A 25,247-nucleotide genomic window follows, 5' to 3' on the forward strand; every position below is an offset into this window, starting at 1 on the left:
TGCATTTTTCTAAGAAGTCAAACAGGTACAGGTGACTCACACCTGTTCAAGGTTTGAAAATAAACGAAAACTGACGGAAAGAAACGAAGAGATAGAGTCTGTTAACCTCGGTAGGTCTCGGGTGTTGCCGGAAATGGCTGATAACCGCCCTCAGCTGAGCGACGGAAAGGGGGCGTGGCCGGTTTAGCACACGCGGAGACTCTTCGGGTGTTTCCGGAAAGTCAACTCCAAGTGGGCGGAGAAAGGCCGGTAGGCGTGGCTGTCAGTTGGCTCTGGAGGTGCGGAGAGTCTCTTCGTGAATTTCCGTAAACAGAGCCGAAGCTTGGTCTTCGGAATCGAGGAGGTGCGCTCGTCCCTGGGGATTACCTTCTTCGGTAGTTTCCGGAATTTACCCCTAGTCTGGGCCGAGAGGAGAAGGCTCGTCCCCCTCCCGTTCCTAGTTGTTTCGGATGTTTCCGGCTCTTGCCGGCGGAAAGAGCCGAGGGCTGGCGGTGGTGGCGGCCATGTTGGGAGCAGCAGGTCCGGCGGCGGCTGCCTGTGTGCCGGGCGCGGAGCAGTGCGGCTGAGGGCAGGGGAGGAGCGAGGCAGGCGGCCGGCTGCGGCGGCAGAGAGTAGGCGGAGCGGCGCGGCCGGGCCGAAAGGCGGCACAGCCCAGCCGGGGGTCGGGGGGGTGCGGTCCGGAGCCGCTCGGAGCCGGCGAGGCCTAGCCCGAGCGGCGCATCCCCGGGCTGGCGTGAGCGATCGCCCGGCCTCCCCGCACCCCCGGCCGGGGCCCATGCAGCGGGTGCGCCTGCTGTGAGAAGCCCCGCCCGGTCGGGCTCCAAGCCTTCCCTTTCCTCCCTTCCTCCAAGCTTCTCGATTCCCTCCCCTGAGATACCGGCGCCATGTCCAGCGCTCGGACCCCCCTACCCACGCTGAACGAAAGGGACACGGAGCAGGTAAGGAGCCCTTAAGGCTCCCACAATTCTGTGGCTGGGCCCTTGCACCTTGCGGAGCCTCCTCCCTCTGCTCTCCTCGTGCTCCTAACTGCCTTCTGCAAGCCTGGGCTGTCCTGTCATCTGGCCCCGGGCTCTAGTCCCGCACATCCCTCTTCCGAGTCCTGACCTGGGACCCCACCTTGTCCTGACGGAGCTGCACACTTGTATCTCTGCCAAAACGCCCCTTGTCTCTCACCGCCCGCCTGCGTTCTTCCGTGCTATCTCCCCAGCTTCCCCTTCTCTTTCCTTTTCTCTCAGGGGCCTTTCTAGTCTTCCTCCACCCACGCTTTCTGCTCCTCGAATAACACCCCGCGGTTTGCGGCGAATTGTTGTCCACCTCTTCCTGCATCTCTCTAGCCTTGTACCCCCTCTGCCCGCACCGGCTCTCCCAGTCCTCGGTTTTCTCCCTCAGGGGTCCTTGCCCCGGAGTGTGTTCTCGGTCCCTATCTCCTTTCAGTTCCCCAGCTTTTTCTATCCTCCTTTCCTGTTCCAAATTGGGCTCTCCCTGTTGCTTGCAACCCACCAGCTCCACCCTCGTCACCTTTCCAAATCGTTCGCCTACTCTTTGCTCATCACTTTCCCTTCTTTTCGGCAGGAGCTCCCTTGCTCCTGGCACTGGCATGTGTCGCTTCCGTGTTTCCCATACAGCTGTCATGCGCATAGTTTTCCCACAGGTTGCCTTTGGGGTTCCAGCCACCGCTCCTTTCAAAGTCTTTGGATCGCTCCTGTTTCTTCCCCCTGGGGTTTGACATTTAAGTTCCTGGGCTTCCTGTCTGAATGGTCTTCCCGATTCTCCCTGGGCTCTCCCTCCATCATGGAAAAGACAGTGTTTCAGTCTGGCTGTATTAACATAACCTGTTGCTCAGTCTTTGGCGGACTGCTTCAGTCCTTACCTTACTGCCTACTTAACTGCAGCACAAATTAGGATACTGATCGCCTCTCGGCACTGGTGCCTGTCGCTTCTCACGGTATCATAGTATCTTCCTCCTTGTTTGCTACTTCCTGTTGCTCAATCTTCCCCCATCTTTTTTACTATATGCCTCTGAATCAGTGCTGCTTTCGTGTTCACACGGGTCTCCTGCCTTCTTCCCTGTTTATTTACACCTCTTCTGCTCTGTCCATCCCCTCTCTATTGACTCTTGCTAGCTGCTTGTGCTACAGGTCAGCTGCTGGGCCCCGTGCTTTCCCTTTCCTCCTGGCAGTTAGTGCTATTTGCCACCCAAGCCTTTGCCTTTTCTGTGTCACCCCCTCACGTCTGCGCCAAGGCATCCACTTTCCACTTCTCTCCTTTGTTTCACTGTCTCCTGTGTCCCTTGCTGCCTGCTTTTTGGACAGTCCCCTGCCGGTCATATGTTTCTGGGTAAATTTTAGTAAACACAAACTTGTGTTGAAAAAGGAGCATACTTTGTCCCCAGTCCTCTGTGTTTCCCTCTTGTTTCCTGGTTTTTGTCGGTTTATTTGGTTTGGTTTTTTTCTTTTCTTTTTCTTTTTTTGTAGCCAGTTGGATAGAGCTGCTGCTGTATTTGCTTAACATGACCTGCCTTCTTTGAAAAGCCTTCTCTGTCTCTGTACTGTACTTTTCTGCCTTGTTACCTTCTTGCTGTCTAAAGAGGCATCAGCATTGTATTCTGCTGTCGTGGTGGATCCATACTACCAGCGGACTGTTTCATTTTGGGGCAAAGCAGGGCTTGGGATGGAGGGATGGTTGATTTATTTCATCACTGGGCTTGGCAACTGGTCCTGCCTGGGGCAGAGGTCTTTGGAAATTGAAAAGTTGGTCTGTGTTGCATAGTCCCTTGCGTGCCAGTGGCATCTCTCCTGGGAACCACTTTTCTTCAGCCTCGTGTGAGGCTGCTCTGTACACCCCCTGTGCTCTTACCTTTGTTTTAGTAGGTAGACTTTGCTTAACTGGAGAACTTTCCCAGACAGTTGATTATGAGCAAGGAGGTGGAAGCCAAGTGACTGACTGGCACCTTCAGGCATTTGGGGAGTGGTTGGTCTACCTGTTCCCCAGAGCGGCTGTGGGGGCATTGTGTCGGGCAGAGAGAGTGAACTCAGTGTGGTTCTTTGTGCTCTTTACTAAATGTAAATGTATTATTGGTCCTCTTGTTCTTTTTCTTGTTAGATGTGCTTAGGTGTGTTTCGTATATTGTTGGATACTATAGTTGGGATTTGGTGCGTGTGCACTGATTTCAGTGACTAGTTGGCACGGAGCCGCTCTGTGATAACTTAGTTCAGAGCACAGGCTGCGTTGTCATCCTGCTCATCTTTGACTTGATTCTTCATGAACTTAGCTGAGCCAGTTCTTGGTTCTCCATTCAGACTGTCAACTTTATATTCTTCCTGCTCCATGTGGGAACTTGGAAAAGCTAAATGTACACCTATTACAGGTGCCTGACTGCCTTTTTTGTTTCTAGTGCTGCTGGGGATTGGATCAGGACTGTGCTTGTCTTGATAGACAAGTGCTCTATACTGATTGACATCCCCAGGCCAACCTTGTATTCTTTAGAAAGCTCCTCAAGCATCCAGCTTCTGTAGAATAGATCCTGCCACCAGGTGAAACTGAGTCCCCTCCCCTCGATCCCATTGCCTATGGTAAAACCATCGTGGAAGCTCAGCCGCTGCAGTAGCCTCGGTGGTAGGAAATAGAAAGCAAGGAATTGGTTGGGCCGGTCTCTCTCCACTGTCACCTTATTTAGGTTTAAATTATTTAAACTGGTCTTTACCAGAGAACAGGTGAACAAACTCCAGCGGACGTTTCCAATCTCTTCTTGTGCCTCCCCCCCCTTCTTTAAAATTGTGGCTGATAAGCTGTTTCCAGGAGCACTTTGATCACATCTGAAACACACAGAGAGCATGTTGAAGCATAAAAATAAACCTTATGTTGCAGGAGATTGCCCGTTTGCTGTCAACTCTGCTTCTAACAGTGGAAGTAGGAGATAAGAGAAAGCCAAGTCTTGAAGATGATTTTGGTGACGCCTGATTTTAGATGTGCATTTTCACCGTAGATGGCTTCCTTTTGCAGGACTCTGACCTGGGGCTAGTAGTTTTGGGGTTTCTCAACTCTGAACTGAGCTTTCTGTGAGTTGCTTTTCCAAATAGCTCTGCTGTTCTGGAGGCTTGGCAACCTTGAAAGCAATCAGCAAGATGACTGTTTGTCTTCCAGCCAGCAGCAGCCTTAATAGTCAAGTGTGGAGAAGGGTGCAACTTCCAGAGTTCGCCTGCCCCTGGCTAGAGCTTTCCCTAACCTGGGGGAAGAGACACATAACTTCAGAGCCTGCAAACAGAGGGTACCTGATAGAAAACAGGAGCCTTTTGGTACTCCTCAGTCAGATGACAGTGCTACCCCAACCCTTCTAGAGAGTGGGTGGTAGAATATATTGTCAAGGAAGAGGAGTTTGGAAGACCGATGAGGAGGGTAAATCTAAGTTTCAGAATCCTGTAAAAGCATACTGCTGAAGGCTGGTGAAATGCTTAGTGGGCAAGGGCACTTGTCCCAAGCCTGATTGCCCGAGTTGGATCTCCGAGATTCTTATATCTCGTGGAAGAAGTGAACTCACTCTGGCACGATATCCTCTGACGTCCATATACACATGTGCGCTCACTCTCTCTCTCTCTCAATCTTTCTCTTATGCACACTAAAAAATGCGATAGTAATAATTTTTAAAACAACAACCAAAGAGTCTCTTACCAGCCAGTTGTGGGGGCATGGAACCCCAGGTACTCCGGAGCTGAGGCAGGAGAGTCACAAATTCAAGATCTGTCTGAGTTACAGGATAAATTCAAGACTAGCAACTTAGTGAGACTCTGTCTCTCCAAGTCCAATATACAAACGATTGGAAATGTGATTTAGTAGTGGTGCGTTTGTCCAGCATGTACAAAGCTGAAGGTTCAATTTCCATTGAGGTGGATATGAAGGATGGGTTTGGGATAAGAGTTGAGCTATTCCATATACACATTGTGAGATTCCAGTTTCCTTTTTGGCTAACACTGGACCAAATACTTCATTTTTGAGAATGTGAGATTCTGTGTTTTGACTCTTGATGGTGGGGCTCCTTGACAGGGCTTCTGCCTTCTGGGTGAGGATGCTGCTGGGCCTTAGGGATTCTATATGAGGCTTGTTGGAGTGGTGTCTCTCTGAGACAGTAACATTATACCCTTTGGCTTTAAAAGTAACTCTCTAATGAGCTACAGTAATGCTCCATTGTGTGGATTTGGGGTGGTCCAAGTAAGTGGTTCAGAGGTCTGCTTTAGATTGAAATCAAGTTAGCATAGGGAGAGCTGTATCTTTCAGACTGTGACCATAGCATGGGCTGGGAATCTCGAGTTTACATGTCTTAGGCAGAGTTCCATGAGGAAGAAAGAGATGGATCTTCTTGTTTGCCTGAGAGGTTTTCTCAGGAGTCAGCATTTGTCTGGCTAGACTGTTTCCCTTTGGACAGAACAGCATGATTCTCAGTGGGCATTTGACTAGGACTAACCTAGGCCTTCAAGACCCGGCTCTCATGGAGCTCTTAGCCACCTAGCTGGCACTTCTCTTCCCCCAGGAGCTTCTGTGATGTTCCTACATATGTATTATGTTGACTTGAATAAATATTTTATGCTTATAGTGCAGTCAGGCCTCAGACTTTGTGGCACATTATTGACAAGTGGGATGGGGGCGGGGTGCCACCTTTGACCCTATAATAGTGTCTTTGCTAAATGGACTCCCCCAGCAGCACTTTGAAACCCATTAATGGGTTGGGATGTAGTAACTTCAGCAGATGGAAAGGGCCAGGGGACTGGTCATCTTCCTTCTATAGGCTGCCTGATGAGGGTTCCTGCTATACCTACATTCTCTTGCTTCCCTCTGCTTGGTTAATTGTGGGCCCCACTGCCTGGCCTCTCTTCTGAGTGGTGTGTGTGTGGAGACTTTGGTTTGTTCTCTTCTAGCTATGTTGCTGCTACCAGGTTTGATGCTTTCCTATCAAAGCAAAAACTCAGAGTAATATGAAAAGGGTGGTGTTCCAGCCTGGCCCTTCCTTGGAATCTCAGCAAAATGACAAACAGGATAGGTGACCGAGTTTCCTTCTCTTGATGGGGGAGTCCAGTATTTGTATGTTTTTGCACTTGAAGCTTGGGTTCTCTAGGCTTTCTCCCAGCCTTCATCAAACATGATTGTGAGTCATTGAAATGTTAGCTGTGTGCTTTCCCCTTCTGTTTCAGCACAAGGAAGAATAAGCTTTTGCAAACCTCCTGGGGGAGGAACTCACCCTTTCCCCATGCTGGCACTGAGGCTTAACCCAACAGTGTCACTGCCCCCACCACAGCCTCTTGGGGTAAGCCACTGAATACGTTTCTTCTTCTTTTCTTAATTAAAAGTTTATTATTATAAACAGGCATGGTGGCACACACCTTCAATCCCAGCAGAGGCAGGTGGATCTTTTTGTGAGTTTAAGGCCAACCTGGTCTGCATAGCAAGTTCCAGGTCTACATAGAGAGACTCTCTCAAACAAACAAAAACAAAAATTATCAGTATTTTTCCAATGGGGACTTTTTTGTTTGTTTGTTTTATATGTATATGTGTCTGTGTGTACCACCTCCTGCATGCCTGCTGCTTGAAGAGGTCAGAAGAGGACATTAGATCTTTGTGGGACTGGAGTTAGAGGTGGTTGTGAGCCACCCATATGGGTGCTAGGAATGGATCTGGTCCTCTGGAAGAACAACAAATGTGCTTAATCTCTGAACCATCTCTTCAGTCGTCTGCCCCCCCCCCCCAATTTTTGCTTTATGTTTGTATTTTCTGAAACAGGGTTTCACTGTATATCTCTGCCTGGTGGCCTGGAACTCAGAGCCTCCAATTGCCTCTGCCTTCTGAGTGCTGCTGGATAAAGGAGTGTGCCACCACAACCTGGCCCCAGACTCTATTATTTTTAAACTTTGTGTATACATATGTCTCTTGAGTGGGGTTATACACGGGTTCTCTTGGAGTCTGGAGGCATCAGATACTTAGCCCTGAATTGCAGACAGGTTTTTTTTTTGGTTTTGTTTGCTTTTGATTTTTAAGATAGGATTTCCCTGTGTAGCCTTGCTTGTCCTGGAACTCACTCTATAGACTATGCTAGCCTTGAACTCAAAGATCCGGCTGCCTCTGCTTTCAGAGTGCTGTGATTAAAGGCTTGTTCCACCATTGCGTGGCTATAGGCAGTTGTGATGAGAGTCAACTCAGGTCCTCCAGAAGAACAGTATGTGCTTTTAGCCTCTGAGCCGTCTTTCAAGCTCCCTGCCATTGCTTTTAGACTCCAATAAAACCACCGATTTCGAAACAATATCAAGAGAATCTGGCCTCAGTTTCCAGTTGTCTCTTAGAAGGAGGCTTCCCTGTAGCTTGCCTGCTCAGTGCCCCAGCTCCTCTTTCTGGGGTGGAGGTGCACATGGACTGGATCCCTTGACCTGCATGTATTTGTCTGACATGCTGGTAGTTCATGAACCCTCTTTCCACAGGTGTCTTGTCTTTGGGTTTGTACTTCTACTTTTCTCATCTGCAGGGTAAAACCAGCAGAAAAGGTCTTCTTTAGTGTATGAAATCATTAAATTGAGGCTTGTGAAATAAAGTGTAAGGCACGGGTTTTGGTAGGAGAAAGGTGGAATTGGATGCTTATACTGCCTTGGGAGACTCTTGGGGGCAGGCAGTTGTGGTAGGCATGGAGAAACAGGAGAAAGGTGTATTTAATGACTGCTCCTAGCCACCCTTTTAGCCTTTTCTTTTCAGCGTGATATAGGTGGAGCAGGCACTGGGCTGCTCTGTAGAACCAGTCAAGCTGGTTTTGCGCAGAGCTAGCCTATTTTCCGGTCCTCTCTGGGAAGTTGGCAACTCAGAGGTCTGCCCCCTGTAGATTAATTGAGTTGCTGAGTGAGTTTGGACCACCTCTGTAAACAACCTCCCACCCTCCGCGATACCCAGATGAGCCTGGGAACTGGATCTCCTCCCCCTATGCTGATCCTCAGAGCAACTGGTCTGTTTTATGTACTTTCCCTGGAAGCTCTACGGCACAACTTTTCTTGGCCCCTTCTCACTCATTTGTCAAAAAGTCAGACTGGTCAGAAGGAAGGGTTAGGGGTCTTTGGTTGGATCCTCTTTGGAGTGTGGGAAGGAATTGGGAATCCTGAATCCCGGCTCCTGTGATTTGAACACTAAACTTAGTGACCTCAGACCCTTTGAGCATGAGCAGTGGAACCACCCCCAGACTGCTGGGAGGAGGAGGAGAGGGGCGTGGCTTGGCTTTTGGTCTCTGGCAGTCTAAAAGCACTTAGCCAAAGTCCTCCCCTCTTCCAAGTTCAGTTACTTGGATGTCATGGGGAGTTTTTCTCAGGGAGTAGACTAATCCAGGTTCTAAGATGCAGTCGCCAGAGCTGGGAGGTGGAGGACAGCTCTCCCAGTCTCCACAAAAGCAGAAAATCTGAGGTGTGGAAGTTTGGTAATTTGATTGAATTTGTTTGCAGACAGCTCCAGCCTGTGGGCTGGCTGCTTCTGTCACTGCTGTGGTGACCTGCTTGTTCTAGAAAACTGCCCAGAGTTCTTCTATTACTGATCTCCCAGATGCAGGGTGAGCACCCCTCCTCCCACCTTTTGTCTTCCTTTGTGCCACAGCTTTCCTCCTCCTCCGCTGACGTTTGCTCTCATTGCGTGTAATGTTGAGGGTCAGTTGTGGTTTGTTGCTTGGTAGTACTGAGCTCGTTCACTTTCTCTCCTCCCCTCCTCTCTCTTCCTTCCTCTCCCTCTCCTTTTCCTTGCTAGGGATTGAACCCAGGGCCTTCTGTATATATATTAGGCAAGCACTCTGACCTACATTCCAGCCCTCCACAGGAGTTCACAATGACTGATTCTCTAGTAACAGGAAGTATGCTCCTTTGGCCTGCTTGGTGTAGCATAGCATTGAAGTGAGTTTCTAACAGAATTAAGACAAGATCTTAGTATGTTTTCAGATTCCATAAATGATTCTGCTATAATTATGAGCAGGTTTGCAGCTAACTTCCCTGGAATCCTAGGTAGCCTCTACTGTGACCTTAGCTTCTTTAGTCCTTCTGCCCCAGCCACTCATCTGTAGAGTGGGGATAATGACAGGGCTACCTATCTTAGCCAGGTGTGATGGTGCACTCCTATGGTGCAGCTCTTGGGAGGCTGAAGCAATAGGAGTGTAAGTCAAAGGCCAGCCTGGGTTATATAGCAAAATCATGTCTCAAAAAACCAAAACCAAATAACTGCTATCTTGTAGGTACGTCTTTGGGTTTGTTTGTTTGTTTCATTTTGTTTTTTCAAGACAGGGCTTCTCTGTAGCTTTGGAGCCTGTCCTACATCTAGCTCTTGTAGATCAGGCTGGTCTAGAACTCACAGAGATCCGCCTGCCTATACCTCCCAAGTGCTGGGATTAAAGGTGTGCGCCATCTCCGTCTGGCTTCTTGTAGGTATGTTTATAAGCATACTCAAGATCATCTGGCTTCAGCCACTTATGATAGGTTTACAAATGTGTGCCATCTCTCTGGGAGGAGAGTCCTGTTTGTGTGTGTGTGTAATTTTATTCTATGTGTATGGGTGTTTGCCTGCATAGTATGACCAAACTACACGTGTGCCTGGTGTTCTCAGAGGCCAGAAGAGGCTTTGGGTCCCTTGGGACTAGTTACAGATGTTTCTGAGCTACTGAGAATTGAACCTGAATCCTTTGGAAGAGCAGTCAGTGCTCAACCCCTGGTCCAGTTTTCCAGCTGTAGAGTTAGTGTGTGGGTATGCACACATGCCACAGTGTTTGCGGAAGTCAGAAGGTAACTTTTCAGGAGTCAGTTCTCTCCTTTCACTCTATTATGGGGATCAAACTTTCCCCATTGAGCCATCCCACTGGCTCAGGACAGAAATTTGTTAATCATAGAGTCCCAGACCTATCCACTCCTGTCCTCTGTCTATTGCTTTGATTTCTGTACAGTTAAAGGATTGCTGGTTTACTGTTGTTGGTACTGGGGATTGCACCCAAGGCCTTGACCATGCCAGACTAACAGAGTGAGCCTCGTGTGTAGCCTTGGATTTGCTGCTCTAAGAAAAAAGTCCCTGCTGGGCATCATAACACACACCTATAATACCAACTCTTCAGAGACTGAAGCAGGGGGATTGTGGGCTACATGGCAAGAACCTGACTCTCAAAAAAAAAAAGGAAAAGTAAGAAAAGAAGAAAAAAAAAAGAAAAAGAAAAGAAAGCCAGGCATTGGTAGTGTTCATTCGTAATCCCAGCCCTTGGGAGACTCATACAGAGGACTGGAATTTTAAGACAAGTTTGGGACCACATAAAGAGTCCCTGTTTCATAAAAGAAATTAGTAATGAAAAATAAATAAAATGTAAAAGAAAAACAATTTCCATTGTAGGCTTTTGGAACCCTTTTCATTAGTAAAACCAGGCCTGTGGACCTGACAACATTAGGGACTGCATCTTGGTTTCCTGGGTGACATAGTCCTAAGCCAGTTCTGAGCTTTTTCCTCTGACCTGTCAAAAATGTGTTTTGATAGACCCTGTTCTTGTTTTTCATTTTGTTAATCTTGGATATTGCAATGTTGAGTTTGGTTTTCATTGTGACTTGGAAGTCCTAGGTGTTACCTAGATTCCTTCAGGCCAGAATTGCTTTTATTGTATGTAACATGAGCTTTGTGTGTGTGTGAATTCTGTATAGTTCTGTCTGTCCTGGAATTTACTCTTCCGACCAGGCTGGCCTTGAATTTACAGAGATTCACCTCCCTCTGCCTCCTGAGTGCTGGGATTAAAGGTGTGGGCCACTCCCTCTATCCGCACCCCCCACCCCACTGACATTTTAAATTTTTTTTTTAATGTGTGGGGCTTGTATATACAGGTGTGTATGTAGATGTGTGCCCATGAGCAAGGGTGGAGACCAGTGAACACTGGGTGTTTTGCTCTTACTTGCTGCCTTACTCCCTTGAGACAGGGTCTCTCACTTGAAGCTGTTTTGGCTAGGTTGGTTAGCCAGCAAGGTCTTGGGGTCTATATGTCTCTGTACGCTGTATTAGTAGGGTACAGAGGTACATAGGTAGCCATGTCTGTTTTTTACTCAGGAGCTGGGGATCTGAACTCAGGTCTTCAGGCTTATATAGCAAGTGGTCTTACCCACTGAGATATCTCCCCAGTCCCTGAATTCTTCAAGACTTGACATTGATGGTTTATGAGAGGTAAAGTTCTATATTCTTGTGTTTTCAAGAACTTTTAGAGTAATAGTTTCAGACATAAATATGGAGTTTTTAATAACAAACTCAACTTGTTCTTGGAACTTCGATTGCATCCTTACTAGTCCTGTTTGGTTATACTTTGTATCATTATGAACCTCACTATTGCCTAATACGTTATTGTTTTGGAATCTATTTTCTTGACGCCTGAGGAAACAACAAGAAATAGAATTTGTGAAACTTATTTATAAAAACATTTGGAAAAAGTTCTAATTTAGATATTTTAATTTCTAATTTATTTCAGCATTTTATTCTATTTTATCCTAAAGTAGGAGAAAATTTATGTTTCTCTTTCACTTAAGGATCAATTATTGACTTGAAAAAATTAAATTAGGCCGGGCGGTGATGGTTCATGCCTTTAAGTCCAGCACTTGGGAGGCAGAGGCAGGCAGATCTCCGAGTTCGAAGCCAGCTACCTGGTCTATATAGTTACTGGTCAGCCAGGGCTATACAGAGAAACTCTGTCTCGAAAAACCAAAAAGGAGGGGGGTCTTGAAATCTGGTATGGTATAGAATAAGTGGAGATGCCCCCTCCGTTACCAGTCTTAACACAGCTGACCTGCCTAGAATAGGTGAAAAGTCAGTAGATTTCAGGGCAGTGTTGCTCCTGATGTTACTAGAATTTGGCAAGAGTTAGCTGCATACGCAAAAACCTGGTTAATGTCTCATTTACAGAGTTATGTGTATGTATGGGTATGTCACATGAGTGCAGGTATCCTTGGAGGCTATAAGCATCGGATTTCTTGGAGTTGACGTCATGGGTGCTGGGAACAGAACAGCTCTGTGCAGCTCCATATTTACAGAATTTTTTTTCACCTATGTACAGAGTGGTCAGGGTGCTTCAACACCCACCAGCTGTCACAGGGTAGTTTCCCTTGTGTGGTTACTCAGCAGCAGACACAGCAGTGCTACACATTCGAAGGGTGAGTAACTTTGTTAATGTTTTCTTTTTTAAGACAGGTTCTTTCTGTGTAGACCTGGGTGACCTAGGGCTCACTAAGTAGAGCAGACTGGCCTTGAACTCAGATTCTTCTGCCTCTACTACCCTGGTGCTGGGGAATAAAAGTATGCACCACCACACCCAGCACATGAGTGACTTTTTGAATCTCCTAAGTTACCTGGTACAGCTTCATCTCCCTTCACACTGATGGCATAGATGCAGTGGCAAGGAAAACCACTGGGGCCAAGGCAGGGCTCAAGGTGATAGCACCAAACTGCCAGTAGCCAGGGTCCTCATTTCAGCCACATACTTCAGCAGGAGGAAAGTCACCTGCATATGAGAGTGGCCTAGATGAAGAGCTGACAAGTGATTTTCATTAACTCTTTGATCCTTTGATCCCATATCTTTAATCCCAGCACTCAAGAAACAGAAGCAGGTGAATCTCTCTTGAGTTCCTGGCCAGCATGGTCTACATAGCAAGTTCCAGGACAGCATGCTCACAACTGCATGTAGCTCCAGATCCAGGGGATCCTACATCTGGCCTCAAGTGTCACCTGCATTCATATACACAAACCCCTATACAGGCATACACAAATACATATAATTAAAAACAATTTAAATTTTGTTTAAATGTATATTTTAATGGAGAAATATAAGACATTGACTAGAAATGTGTGTGTTAGCTAGGTGTGGTAGTGCATGCCTGCAGTCCTAGCACATGGGAGGTTAAGTTGAGGATTGCCATGGAGGCCAGGCTAGGCCTCCAAAGTAATATACATATTTATAGGGTATAGTGTATTTTAGCACATATACATTATGTAATGTTCTGCTCAGGATATTTTTGGTTGTCCAACTCAACGAAACATACACTTTGTCTCAAAAAACTAGTCCTAGTAAATAATAATAACAAGTATTCACAGAGCATTACTGTTACATGCCGTATTGTAATAGAAAGGCACGTGTGTGATGGAGCTAAACCATTAACTTGAAGTAACAACTTATTACAACCCGGTTATGAACAAAATGGGCTTGTCGAGTTTTCAAGCAAATTAAAATTTGGGGCGCAACATTGGTTATCTGACTGCTGCTTCAGTGCCACTCTGTCATTAGTGGATACAAGCAGGACCTGCTCTTGTCTGTGGAGACTGAGTACACTTCCCACTTACTGATCCAGCTGTGTTTATGGTACTGTCCCTCCTGCTGCAGCCTCAGCCAAAGAAGAGTCAGGAGTCAGATGAGGGTGTGGGGTTTGGTTTCTGACAAATCCCTTAGGAACACCAAACTCAGCTAGCTCAGTTTGAGAAATATGGGAATAAAGGTTTACTTGAGGTTGGGGTTCTACAGAGATGGCTCAGCAGTTATGAACACTTGGTGCACTTCCTGAGGCCTTGAGTTAGGTCCCAGCACTCACACTGGCCAGCTCACAACCACCTGTGACTCCAGCTCTGGGGGTCCTTGTCTTCCAAGGGTACTTATACACGCAAACAAAAATAAAGGCAATTTTTTCTTTTTTCTTTTTTAACTTTTCAAGACAGGGTTTCTCTGTGTAGTCCTACCTGTCCTGGAGCCCTTCTATAGACCATGCTGGCCTCAAACTCAGAGGGATTTGCCTGTCTCTGCCTCCTGAGTGGGGATTAAAGGTGTGTGGTTCCATATCCGGCTGATAATATGATGTGTGCAGAATTGAATTCCACATGGTGATTGTGGGTGGGTGTCCATGCGTCCACCCGTCCATCCGTGTGTATGTGTGTTTTCTTGTAGGGGTGGGTGGGGTGGAGCAGAACTGTAGGAGTTGGTTCTCTCTGTCCTCCTTTACAGAGGCTCCAGACTTGAACTCAGGTGTCAGGCCTGGTGACAAGCATTTTAGCTGCTTTAAAGCTCTCACTCAGTGAGTTTTAGTCTAGTCATAGAAAATGTCAGTATTTGGAAGGCTGCTGAATTCTGTTTTCCATCTCCATGTCAATATGAATTGGGATTTCTCTGTACATTTCATAAAACACTATGAAACACTGAATACAGAACTAGATATAAGAAGTCATCTGTCATTAAGCCAAATATATTAAGGGCTTTTTTTTTAAATCAAATTTCACCTGCTTTGGAAAACATGTTTCCATAAAAAGAGTAGGTTGTATAAACATGGACTGGATGAATAAATACTTTATACAATGATCTGTCTTACCTGCAGAGGTCGTATCAGCTTGTGGTTCGACACGGGAAAAGGCTGAGGTGAGGAGGTATTACTTGACTTAGAGTTGTGGGGGTTTTGTTATTGTGCTGGGGTGAGCGCAGACCTCATACATGAAAGGTAACTGCCCCGTCACTGAGTTGCAGCCCTTCACATTTCTCTTTGAGATAGGGTCTTGGTGCTAAGGCTTTGTGTATGTTAGGAAGCACCCACTTCCCCAGCTCTTAAAAATGTATGCTTTTAGGAATTGGAGAGATGGTGGCTTAGTGGTTAAGAAAGAGTATGAACTGGTTTTGCAAAGGACCTAAGGTTCCCAGCACCTATGTCACAACTGCATGTAACTCCAGCTCCAGGGGATCCCACACCTCTAGCTTCCTCTAGCACCTGCACTCATGGACACATAGCCCAATACAGGCATGCATGCATACATAGAAAATTAAAAAAAATATTTTTGAGACAAGGTTTCTTTGTGTAGCCCTGACTATCCTGGAACTTGTTCCATAGACCAGGCTGCCCTCGAACTCTGGGGTCCACCTGCCTCTTGCCTCCTAAAAGCTGGGACTAAAGGTGTGCGCTGCCATGTTCGGTGAATTTAAAATAACTTTTTGTGGGCTGGAGAGATTGCTCAGAGGTTAAGAGCACTGGCTGCTCTTCCAGAGGTCCTGAGTTCAATTCCCAGCAACCACATGGTGGCTCACAACCATCTGTAATGAGATCTGGCTCCCTGCTCTGGCGTGCGGGCATACATCGAGGCAGAATGTTGTATACATAATAAATAAATAAATAAATAAATCTTTAAAATAACTTTTTGTTTGTTTGTTTTGTTGTTGTTTGTTTTTTAGATAGGGTTTCTTTGTGTAGTCTTGGCTGTCCTGGAACTAACTCTATAGACCAAACTAACCTCGAATTCAGATTCAACTGCCTCTGCTTTCTGAGTGCTGGGATTAAAGGTGTGGGATGTCACCACCCAGCTAAAAATCTTTTAAAACATATATTTTAATGGATAAATATAAAACATTGAATAAAAATGTGTGTGTATTGACTGAGTGTGATAGTGCATGCCTATAATCCCAGCACGTGGGAGGTTAAGGCCAGAGGATTGCTGTGGAGTCCAGGCTAGGCTACATAGCAAGACCCTGCCTCCAAAATAATATGCATATTTATAGGGTATAGTGTATTTTAGCACATATATATTATGTAATGATCTGCTCAGGATATTTTTGGTTGTCCAACTCAAACATTTGTCATTTCTCTGTGATGGGAACATTCAACTCCTCCTAGCCATTTGATTTATAGGATTCAATATTAATCACCCTTCTGTGTAATGATATATCAGAACTTAGTCTTCCTGCCTTTTGTATGTTATAATCTGCTCCCACCCCTCTCTTCCCCGTGCTGTTACAAAAGTTTTGGTTTGGGGCCTTTTTGGTGCTGGGATTGGACCCAGAACTTTGCACATGCCAGAGAAACACTTTACCACTCAGTAACACCAGCCTTGCCTGTGTGTTTGGTTGCATGTCAGTTCCTCAAGTGTACTTTCTGTGGTATAAATTCAATTGGAGCTTAGAAAATATATTTTTATTAGAAATAAATCATTTCAGCCTAGTGTGGTGGCACACACCTTTAATCCAAGCACTGGGGAGGCAGAGGCAGAGGCAGACCAGTCTCTGAGTTTGAGGCCAGTCTGGTCTACAAAGCTAGTTCCAGGACAGGCAGGACTGTTAAACAGGGAAACCCTGTCTTGGGACGAGGCTGGGGGAGAGGGGTACAGGGAGACAAACCAAAAACACTTAACAACAAATAAAAAAATAATTTTTGTTTACATATAATTTATTTCATTTAAACTTCTTTTTCTGTGTGTGTTCATGTATAGGGTACATGTGTGTACAATATGTAGGTCTGTGTGTGCATGTGGAGACCAGGGGTCAACCTTATGTTGCTCCTTGGTAGCTTTGTACCTTCTTCTATGAGACAAGGTCTCTTACTGGGACGTGGGCTCCCAGGTCTAGGGATCCTCCTTTCTCTGGCTCCACCATGCCTGAGTTTTATGTCTAGCTAGCTAGCTTACTTCTGAGAGCTGATCTCTGTCTTTCATGTATTGAGACTACAGTGGGCTGCCACACCCATGTGGCGTTGGTGTCAGTTCTGGGTCCCGGACCTGTGCTTTTGATTCTAAAGCAGAGCACTCTACTCTGAGCATCTTACCAGCCCCAGCCTTGATTCTTTAAAGAATGCTTGTCACGTATTTTAGAAACTTTTTCTCAGTTATGATGGTCTGAAATTTCTTTATGACCATGTACTTAAAGCACTGCTTTTACTATGGTAAAAATTATTACATGAAGTTTATTTTTTAATTGATTTATTGTTTTGGTTTTTCAAGACAGGGTTTCTTTGTACAGCAACTCGCTCTGTAAACCAGGCTGGCCTTGAACTCAGAGATCCACCTGCCTCTGCCTCCTGAGTGCTGGGATTAAAAGTGTGTGTCATCACTGCCTAGCTCATAAAATTTATTTATTTATTTATTTATTGGTTTTTCAAGACAGGGTTTCTCTGTAGCTTTGGAGCCTGTCCTGGAACTAGCTCTTGTAGACCATGCTGGCCTCGAACTCACAAAGATCCTCCTGCCTCTGCCTCCCAAGTGCCGGGATTAAAGGCGTGCACCACCACCACCACCACCCAGCCCATAAAATTTATTTTAATAATTAATTTTTCTAAAAATTTATGTGACTGGGTGGTGGCGCACGCCTTTAATTCCAGCACTCAGAAGGCAGAGGCAGGCGGATCTCTGTGAGTTCTAGGTCACCTGGTCTACAAAGCAATTTCCATGATAACCAAGATTACACAGAGAAACATTTCTGTCTTGGAAAAAAACATTATATATAGGGGTGTTTTGTCTGCTTAAATGTTAATACACCATCTGTGTGTGTGTTGGCCCCTTAGAGGCCAAAATAGGGTGTCTGATCTTGTGGGAGTGTAAAGATAGTGTTTGTCAATATGTAGGTGCTGGAAATTGAACCAGGATCCTGAAAGAGCAGGTAGTATTTTCAGCTGCTGAGCCATTTCTCCAGTTCCTTTGGGGGTGGGGATGAGACACAGTTTCTCTGTGTAGCCCTGGATATCCTGAAACTTGCTTTGTAGACCGGACTGGCCTTGAACTAACAGATCCTTCTGCCTCTGAATTCCAAGTGCTGGGATTAAAGGAATGTCCCCACCGCTACTGGACTTGATAATTTTTTGATTTAGTCCTGTGTTGTTTAAGTAGATTCACGTCGTTATATAAGTGTATGATTCTAGAACTTTTTTATCATCTGAAATGAAGTCTGCTCTAATTAACTAATAGTTTCTTTCCATCCTAGCTCTTCCAGCCCTGGCAACTCCTATTCCTCTTTTATCCCTATGAATTCTAAATTCCTCATGTAAGTGGAATAATACATTTGTCCTATGTCTGGCAGATTTCAAAATGTAATATTTTCAGGGTTCATTCAAATTGAAGCTTTAATTCTGATTCAATTAGTGGTGCTGGAGAGATGGCCTAGAGTACGTGTTGCTCTTGCAGAGGACCTGGGTTTGATTCCCAGCACCCAATGTAGTGCTCACAACCATTCATAACTCCAGTTGCCTATGATCCAACTCCCTTTTTTGGCCACCCCTGGCACCTAGCATGCAGGTACTGTATATACATACATATAAAATAAAACTTAGAAAACTTGGAAACTTAGAAAATAAGGCTTCTGTCTGGGAAGCCTGGTTGTGCACACCTTTAATCATAGAACTTTGGGAAGTAGAAGCTGGCAAATTTCTGTGAGTTGGAGGCCAGTGTAGTCTATATAGTGAGTTCTAAGCCAGCCAAGGCTATGTAGAGAGGCCCTGTCTCAAAAAACAAAACAACAAACAAAAAGAAAAGTACAATTACTTTTCATAAGAAATACCATCTGTCGTTGTGTTAAGGTTAGTGAATCCACAGTTTAACATTTCCTCTGTTCTACTTTTGTTTTCTTTTGCTGGTAATCGAACCCAGGGCCTTTTGCATGCTAGGCAGGTAGTGCTCTTTCATTGAGCTATATCCAAGGCCTGTTTTAATTTTAAAGCTATCGATTAGGAAGAGCTTTAGCCACGTGAACAAAAGCTGTTTGATGCTATGGGCACTGTAGTATAAAGGCAAGACTTTGGGTTGAGGGAGTGCAGAAAGTTCTGGGCAGAAGTGTGAGAACCATTTCTTAGGTAAATAACCAAATACCAGCTTAATCAGCACTGTCCTTGATTGGTTGGTGATTTGGTATGACCTCATCTTGAGCCTTTGTTTTGTGATTCCTGACTGGCCCTCAGGAAGGCACTTGCCGCAAGGGTTTGCCGTCCTTCTTGCTGAGGAAGTCAGTTCTCAGTGACCTAGGGGACTTTGTTCAGAGTTGGCTCCTTTTCCCCTTAGAGTGCATAGCATTGGCCTTTTAAACATTCCATTAAAAAGATCATTTGGCTTACTTGAGTTTCATTATAACAGGTTTTTAAAAAGTTTATTTGTTGGCTATTGGTCAGTTCCCAATTTGAAAACTGCAGAGCTTGCACTTACACCCTTTCATCCTTGAAGAGCCTTGTTGCCTGAGGTTATCTGGGGGCCGCAGAGTCAGGCGGGGAGGGGGGGGGCATACCAAGCAGTTCCTCCCTTTCCTGGATTCCGAGCCTGCATTCTCGTCCCTTTTTCTTTTCTTGCTTTACTGCCTTCAGCCTCCCTCACTTCTTCCTTTCTTTTCTTGGGGTGCTGGGGATTGAACTCACGCTGAGCTGCCTCCCAGCTCACCTTGGTTTCTGTGTCGCTCAGCTAGGCTGAAACTCTCTACATCAAGCTCCCAAGTGCCGGAATTAACTTCAGTTTGGCAAACAACTGCTTCTTTTTGTTTTCTTGTTTGTTTGTTTTTTGAGACCGGCTCTCTAGAGCCCTGGCTGTCCTGGAACTTGCTGTGTATGTAAACTAGGTTGGATAAGAATTTGCAGAGATCCGTGCTGGGATTAAAGGCCTGAGCCAGCACTGCCTAGCCAACTAAATCTTTTAAAACTAATATCATTTGTATTGAATCATATATTATAAGAATAACTTTAAATTATATTTATGGTGTGTACATGTGGAAGTCAGAGGACAGCTTTCAGGAGGCAGTGAACCTGGGGTCACAGGAGGTCGTCAGGCTTGATCCTTAACTGCTGAGCCACCTCATTAGCTCCGGAATAATTTTGACAAACAAAATTTTAATCAGGTGTTTAGCATTGATTTGCATATACAGATACAATTGATTTGCATATATGGCGGGACTGTAGTTCTATTCCCATCATTAAGCAAGTCCTATAACTTCAGTTCTTTCTACAAGGAAGTTTTCATTGTTGTTGTTGTTTTGTTTTTCCTTTTCAGAATTACATATGGTTTGTTCTACGTGTGTGTCTGTGTGTGTGTGTTATGGGTTGAACCAGGACTTTGCACATTCTGAGTATTCTACCGCTGGGCTATATTCCCGGTCCGTGACTTTCACTTCAGTTTCAGAATTGTACTTGATATACTGTTTGCTTTGACCATTGGTCTGTAGAGACGCTAGAAACTTTCACTTTGAAAGATCTGTTTACTAGCAGAGGCAGTGGTGACTCAGTAATGGTGTCTCCTGGATGGTCCTCCAAATGCAGAACTCTGTTCCAGATTATGAGGAAACTTGGTTTGAAAGGAATGGATGCGAACTTGAAGAATAGACATTGTCTTACTCATTCCCACTCGTTTAGGCGGTTTGCCTCTGAGGCTGTCTATCTTTAACTACACCTATAATAACCACCATTTCTTTACTGAGCACTGCTTTGTCCTTATTACTTATTTAGCTGTTTTACATCCATTAACCCATTTGCTCTGTGGGATCTTCTTATTTTCTCCACTCCTCAGATGAAGGACATAGGCTAAGAGATGTCAGAACACTGATCTGACGTCATAAACCAGGTGGTCCAGAGTGAATACTGTTGCCTGGACAAGCCATTGTAGGCTACGGAGAGCTTTTCACTCCTGGTTTCATCTTTACAGAAGAAAGTGCAGGTTTATCATTTTTTTCATTCTACAGTCCAGAGTGAGAGGCACATGGTGTTTTTCAAATACCAGTACTTGGGAAGCAGAGAAAGGAGGGTCATGAGTTCAGAACCAGCCTTGACTAAACAGAAACCTTGCCTGAAAAACTATAAAAGGAAAGATGCAGAGTTTCAAATTTTAAACAGATGCTTTTATGTAAGTCCATATATGTATCTCTATGTATATGGCATGTATGTGCTGATGTCTGTGGAGGGTAGAAAAAGGCATCAGATCACTTGGAGCTGGAGTTAGAGAGTTGTGAGCTGCCTCATATGGGTTCTGGGATCTGAGCTTGGGTCCTTTTGCAAGAACCCTGAGGGCTTTTACCATTTTTAGCAGTAGATGATGCCATAAATGGGAAACCTGATCCCATATGAAAAGTTGCAATTAAAACTCAGGCCCATCAAAAAATTTGTATAAAGTGATCTTTAACCTAGGCACCCCTGTTATCCCAGCACTTAGGAGGTAGAAACGGGAGGATCGGAAGTCCAGAGTCCTCTTCAACTACTTTGTGAATCAAGGCCAAACTGGATTGTATGAAACCCTCCCTTGACTGGTGAGGCCAGCAGTGGTGGCGCACGCCTTTCATACCAGCACTCGGGAGGGAGAGGCAGGCAGATCTCGGTGAGTTCGAGACCAGCCTGATCTGCAAAGTTCAGCCTGGTTTACAAAGTGAGTTCCAGGACAGCCAAGGATGTTATACAAAGAAACGCTGTCTCAATAAACAAAAACAAGGGATGGGTGGGTGAGCACTGGAGATCTCTCAGTTATAAGAGTATTTGCTTAGTATACACAAGTTCCTGGCTCAGTTCTGAGTACGTTTTTTATAGTAAGCATAAACCAGTGTCATGGCACACACCTGTAATTCCAACACTTAGAAAGTAGAGGCAGAAGGAGCAAAAGTCAAAGTCATCCCAGGCTTTTTTTTTTTTTTTTTTTTTTTTTTTTGGTTTTTCGAGACAGGGTTTCTCTGTGGCTTTGGAGCCTGTCCTGGAACTAGCTCTGTAGACCAGGCTGGTCTCGAACTCACAGAGATCCGCCTGCCTCTGCCTCCCGAGTGCTGGGATTAAAGGCGTGCGCCACCATCGCCCGGCCATCCCAGGCTTTATAGTAATTTATGGCTAAGCCTTGGCTGCAAGAGATCCTGGCTAAATAAAAAATGTTTTGCTTGTTTTAAGAAACATGAAATGTCATGTTTAGACTTTAGTCCTACCTCCAAACTAGTTCTTATATGTGCAAATATTCCAAAGTCTAAGAAACATCCCAAGAACCATTCCCCCATCATTTCAGATGAGTGCTTAACCTGTGCTTCCCTTAGGGGATAGCTGTGTGTTATGGGGACACAGCTGTTTCTTCTGTCTTTGTTCTGTCAGCACAGCATGGGCATTTCATGGCTCCATTGGAGACAGTGAGCGCTTCATAATTCTCATTTTATCCTGACTTTTCCTTTGCTGTTTTCTCCCCATCTCAAGGACCCTACACACATACATACACAACAATTGTGATTTCTAGATTTGCTCTGAAGCTCAATGAAATACTGGGATTCTAGACCAACCTCGTGGTTTTTGTTTGTTTTTTTTTTTTTTTTTTTTTCCGAGACAGGGTTTCTCTGTAGCTTTGGAGCCTGCCCTGGCACTAGCTCTTGTAGACCAGGCTGGCCTCGAACTCACAGAGATCCGCCTGCCTCTGCCTCCCAAGTGCTGGGATTAAAGGCGTGCGCCACCACCGCCCGGCTTGTGTTTTTTCAAGACAGGATTTCTCTGTGTAACGGTCCTGGCATCTGCTTTGTAGACCAGGCTGGTCTCGAACTCACCTCCTAAGTGCTGGGATTAAAGGCATGAGCCACCACTGCCCGGCTCGCTTTTATTTTTAAATGTCTCTCATGTACACACCCACCATGTTTATTCGTGTTGTGCCTGAATGTGTATCTGTGTACCCCATGTGTGCCTGATACCCTCAGGGCCAGACAAGGGCGTCAGATGCTCTGGAACTGGAGTTACGGGTGGTTGAAGCTGCCATGTGAGTTCAGGATATTAAACCCAGGTCCTTAGCAAGTAGATTTTACCCACTGAGCTATCTTGCTGGCACTCTTTTTTTTTTTTTTTAAGCATAACCTCCTTACCCTGAAAAAGAAAAAGAAGCTTTAGTGTATAGAGTTTAACTGTGTGCAGTTTTATCTATAGGATGCAAACTCAGATTCTCTCTTCACAGCTCTCTGAGTACTGCTTGATCTTGGCCTTCACTGCCAAGAGCTCTGAGCACCACGACTGGTAGTACCAGGCTACTGTGCCTTTGGGACTTGCTAGTTCTGTCCTGGGAGCCAAACTATGGCCATCCTGGTAGAGCAACTTTAGCCTGGTGCCTTGTATAATATGCCACCATTTTCTGTTTGCTTTTTCTCAGTCTCTGGTTCGTTCATATTTGTCTACTGAAGCTGGTCTCTGTCACAGTGCATGTGGCCCTCCTAGGCAACTGCAGTTTGTCATTGAAAGTAATTGCTGTGTATACACTGCTACAGAATGAAACGCGAGTGGAGTGTATGGTTTATCTACTTGTAAATCTAACCTTGGCAAGGGTCCCTTTTCTTTGAAGATGCTAGCATGGGGAGAAGAGGTGAACTGCTAACCTTGATAAACCATAGCTTAACCAGCCAATTGGGTCCCATTAGCAGAGAAAGGTATTAGCATTGGTGTTAGAAACTGATAAATTCTAAAGAAAAAAATTGTTTAGAACCCGCTTGTTTTTGTTAAAATGGAAAAGCCCAAATTCACATGAGCTATTTTGAAGAACACTGACTTTCTGAACCAGCTGCCTTTGTTGTGAATATACCCCATCTCTATACCCATTTCCTGCAGATTCTCTCTTACTGAGGTCTCTGCTGTTCAAATACAGGTGCCTTCAGGTGGTCCGCAGTGAGGCAGCCATCCTTCCTTGGAGAGAGCAGGGCAGTGCTTTCCTTGCTAATGAAAAGGCTGTCCTAATGGGTTAGGTCCATAGGGGCTCTGCCCTTCAGTGCTTGGATTCCCAGAGAAAATAAGCACAGGGCCTTAATTACTGACGGCATGCTGGCAGAGAGGTGCGGTTGCTAGTTGATTAGTCGACAGTCCTTTGCACGGCTGTGGAACATCAGATGCTTTGTCTTGGTTGTTTTTGTTTGTTTTTGTTTTCAATATATGAACGAACTTGGGCAGGTAAGTTGATCTCACGATGAAGATGTACAGGGCTTCCTTTACTCACATTAGTTCTTCTGTGTCCTCATTTCTTTTTGTGTGTATGCTTTTATTTTGTTTGGTTTTGAGACAGTCTCACTATTTATCCCTGGCTGATCTGGAACTCACTCTGTAAACCAGGCTGGCCTCAGACTCACAGAGATCCACCTGCCATTGCCTCCCAAGTGCTGGGATTAAAGGTGTGCACCACCACCGGATCCTCAGTCTGAGCCATAGCATCACATTTTAAAAAATAAGGTGCTGGGCAGTAGTGGCCCGCACCTTAATGTGATGCTGTATCTCAGACTGAGACCCAATACAAGGCAAGTAGGTGCCTCGTGTCCAGCCCCATTGTTTTCTAGCTTGGTAGTAAGCAGTCTTGAGTGTCTTGGTTTCCATTTTGGTGCAGGTGGTGAGTAATGTCTTCATGCCCTGCTCTCCCTCCAGTGTGCCCCTTTCTGTTTGGCAGCAGCAGATTCCTTTATTTGGTTTGGTTTTCATTCCCTCCTTCTGTCTTGGAATGGGTGATGCTTATTCTGAAATATATTTTTAAGACAGTGTTTCAGAAGCAAACACCCTGCCTTCTGAAACCACAGACACTGCTTGTGAAGCAGCCGATAGGGCAGGCTGCCAAATCCAGACTGTTAATGCCAATCCCTCAGTGGCAGAGTGTCATACACTGGTGATGTTAGCCCTTCATCAGATCATGGTGTGAGGGTCTCACAGTAGCACTTAGCTGTTGACTTATCCCTCTGCGTTTGCAGGCTTTTATCATTGCTCTCCGTAGTTCAGAGAAGCCGACGATCTGCGGGACATGTCAGGCAGGCTCTTCTCAGCTCACCCTCATCTGCTCCCACCGCATCCTTGCTTCTGATTCCAGGAGAAGATCTTATTGAGGTGCTTTAAACCAATCCTCTCACCAGCTTTTCCAAAATTGTGTTTGTTTTTACCTAGCCTGGCTCAAGTGGTCTCCCTGTCTTCGTCTCCCAAGTAGCCTGACAATAGGTGTATGCCCTTGGCACATCTTGGTTTTAACATCTAGAAGAGAGTGGGAAGATGGTTTTGTCAGAGGACCTGAATTTGAGTGCCAGACATCACAAAAAACCCTAGATGGGACTTGGTGTGCCTGTAATCCCAGTGCTGGGGAGACAGAGACAGGAGGATCCCTGGGGCTTTCTGACCAGCCCAGCTTAATTTGTGAGCCCCAAACTGTGAGAGACCCTGTCTTAATAAACAGTAACAAGGTAAAGGTCTGAGAAACAGTGCCTGAGGATTTATACCTGCGAGTGAGCTTTGGCTCCTATGTGCACAGACATGCACACACAAAGAACAGAAAGTAGAACTAGCCACATCCTCTGGTTCTGAATTAACTGACTATTAAAGAATATATGTATTTGTGTGTGTTACAGTGGGTCTGCATATGAAGGAAGGTTAGTTAGGAGACAGTTTTGGGGAGCTGATTCTCCCCTTCCATCATGGGATCTGGGGATCGCGTGCAGGTTTTTGAGTTTTAAAGTTAGGTGGCTTTACCTGCTGAGCTATCTCGTTAGCCTGTTCTCCTGACGGGTGGGGGTGGTGATTCTTATTATG

At 45.5% G+C, this 25,247-nt stretch overlaps 1 protein-coding gene across 4 annotated transcripts in view; it reads left to right on the forward strand.

Moving 5' to 3' along the window:
* The first annotated feature begins 226 nt into the window (after positions 1 to 226).
* Mark2 (microtubule affinity regulating kinase 2) overlaps positions 227 to 25,247 on the forward strand; it is a 62,848-nt gene continuing 37,827 nt past the window's right edge. For 2 of the 4 annotated variants that reach the window (XM_041660866.1, XM_041660865.1), the window contains exon 1: positions 474 to 938. Coding sequence is in view for 1 of the 4 variants with exons in the window: in XM_041660865.1 (XP_041516799.1) it covers positions 885 to 938 (54 nt within the window). In the remaining 3 variants the exon portion in view is untranslated. Of the gene's footprint in view, positions 344 to 473; positions 939 to 25,247 lie in introns of those variants that run through there. The other 2 variants (XM_041660868.1, XM_041660867.1) reach the window with 2 other exon arrangements.

Source organism: Microtus oregoni, unplaced genomic scaffold, assembly GCF_018167655.1.
Source record: "Microtus oregoni isolate MIOR12 unplaced genomic scaffold, Mior012 000012F_ref0000307, whole genome shotgun sequence".
Classification (NCBI taxonomy): Eukaryota; Metazoa; Chordata; class Mammalia; order Rodentia; family Cricetidae; genus Microtus; species Microtus oregoni.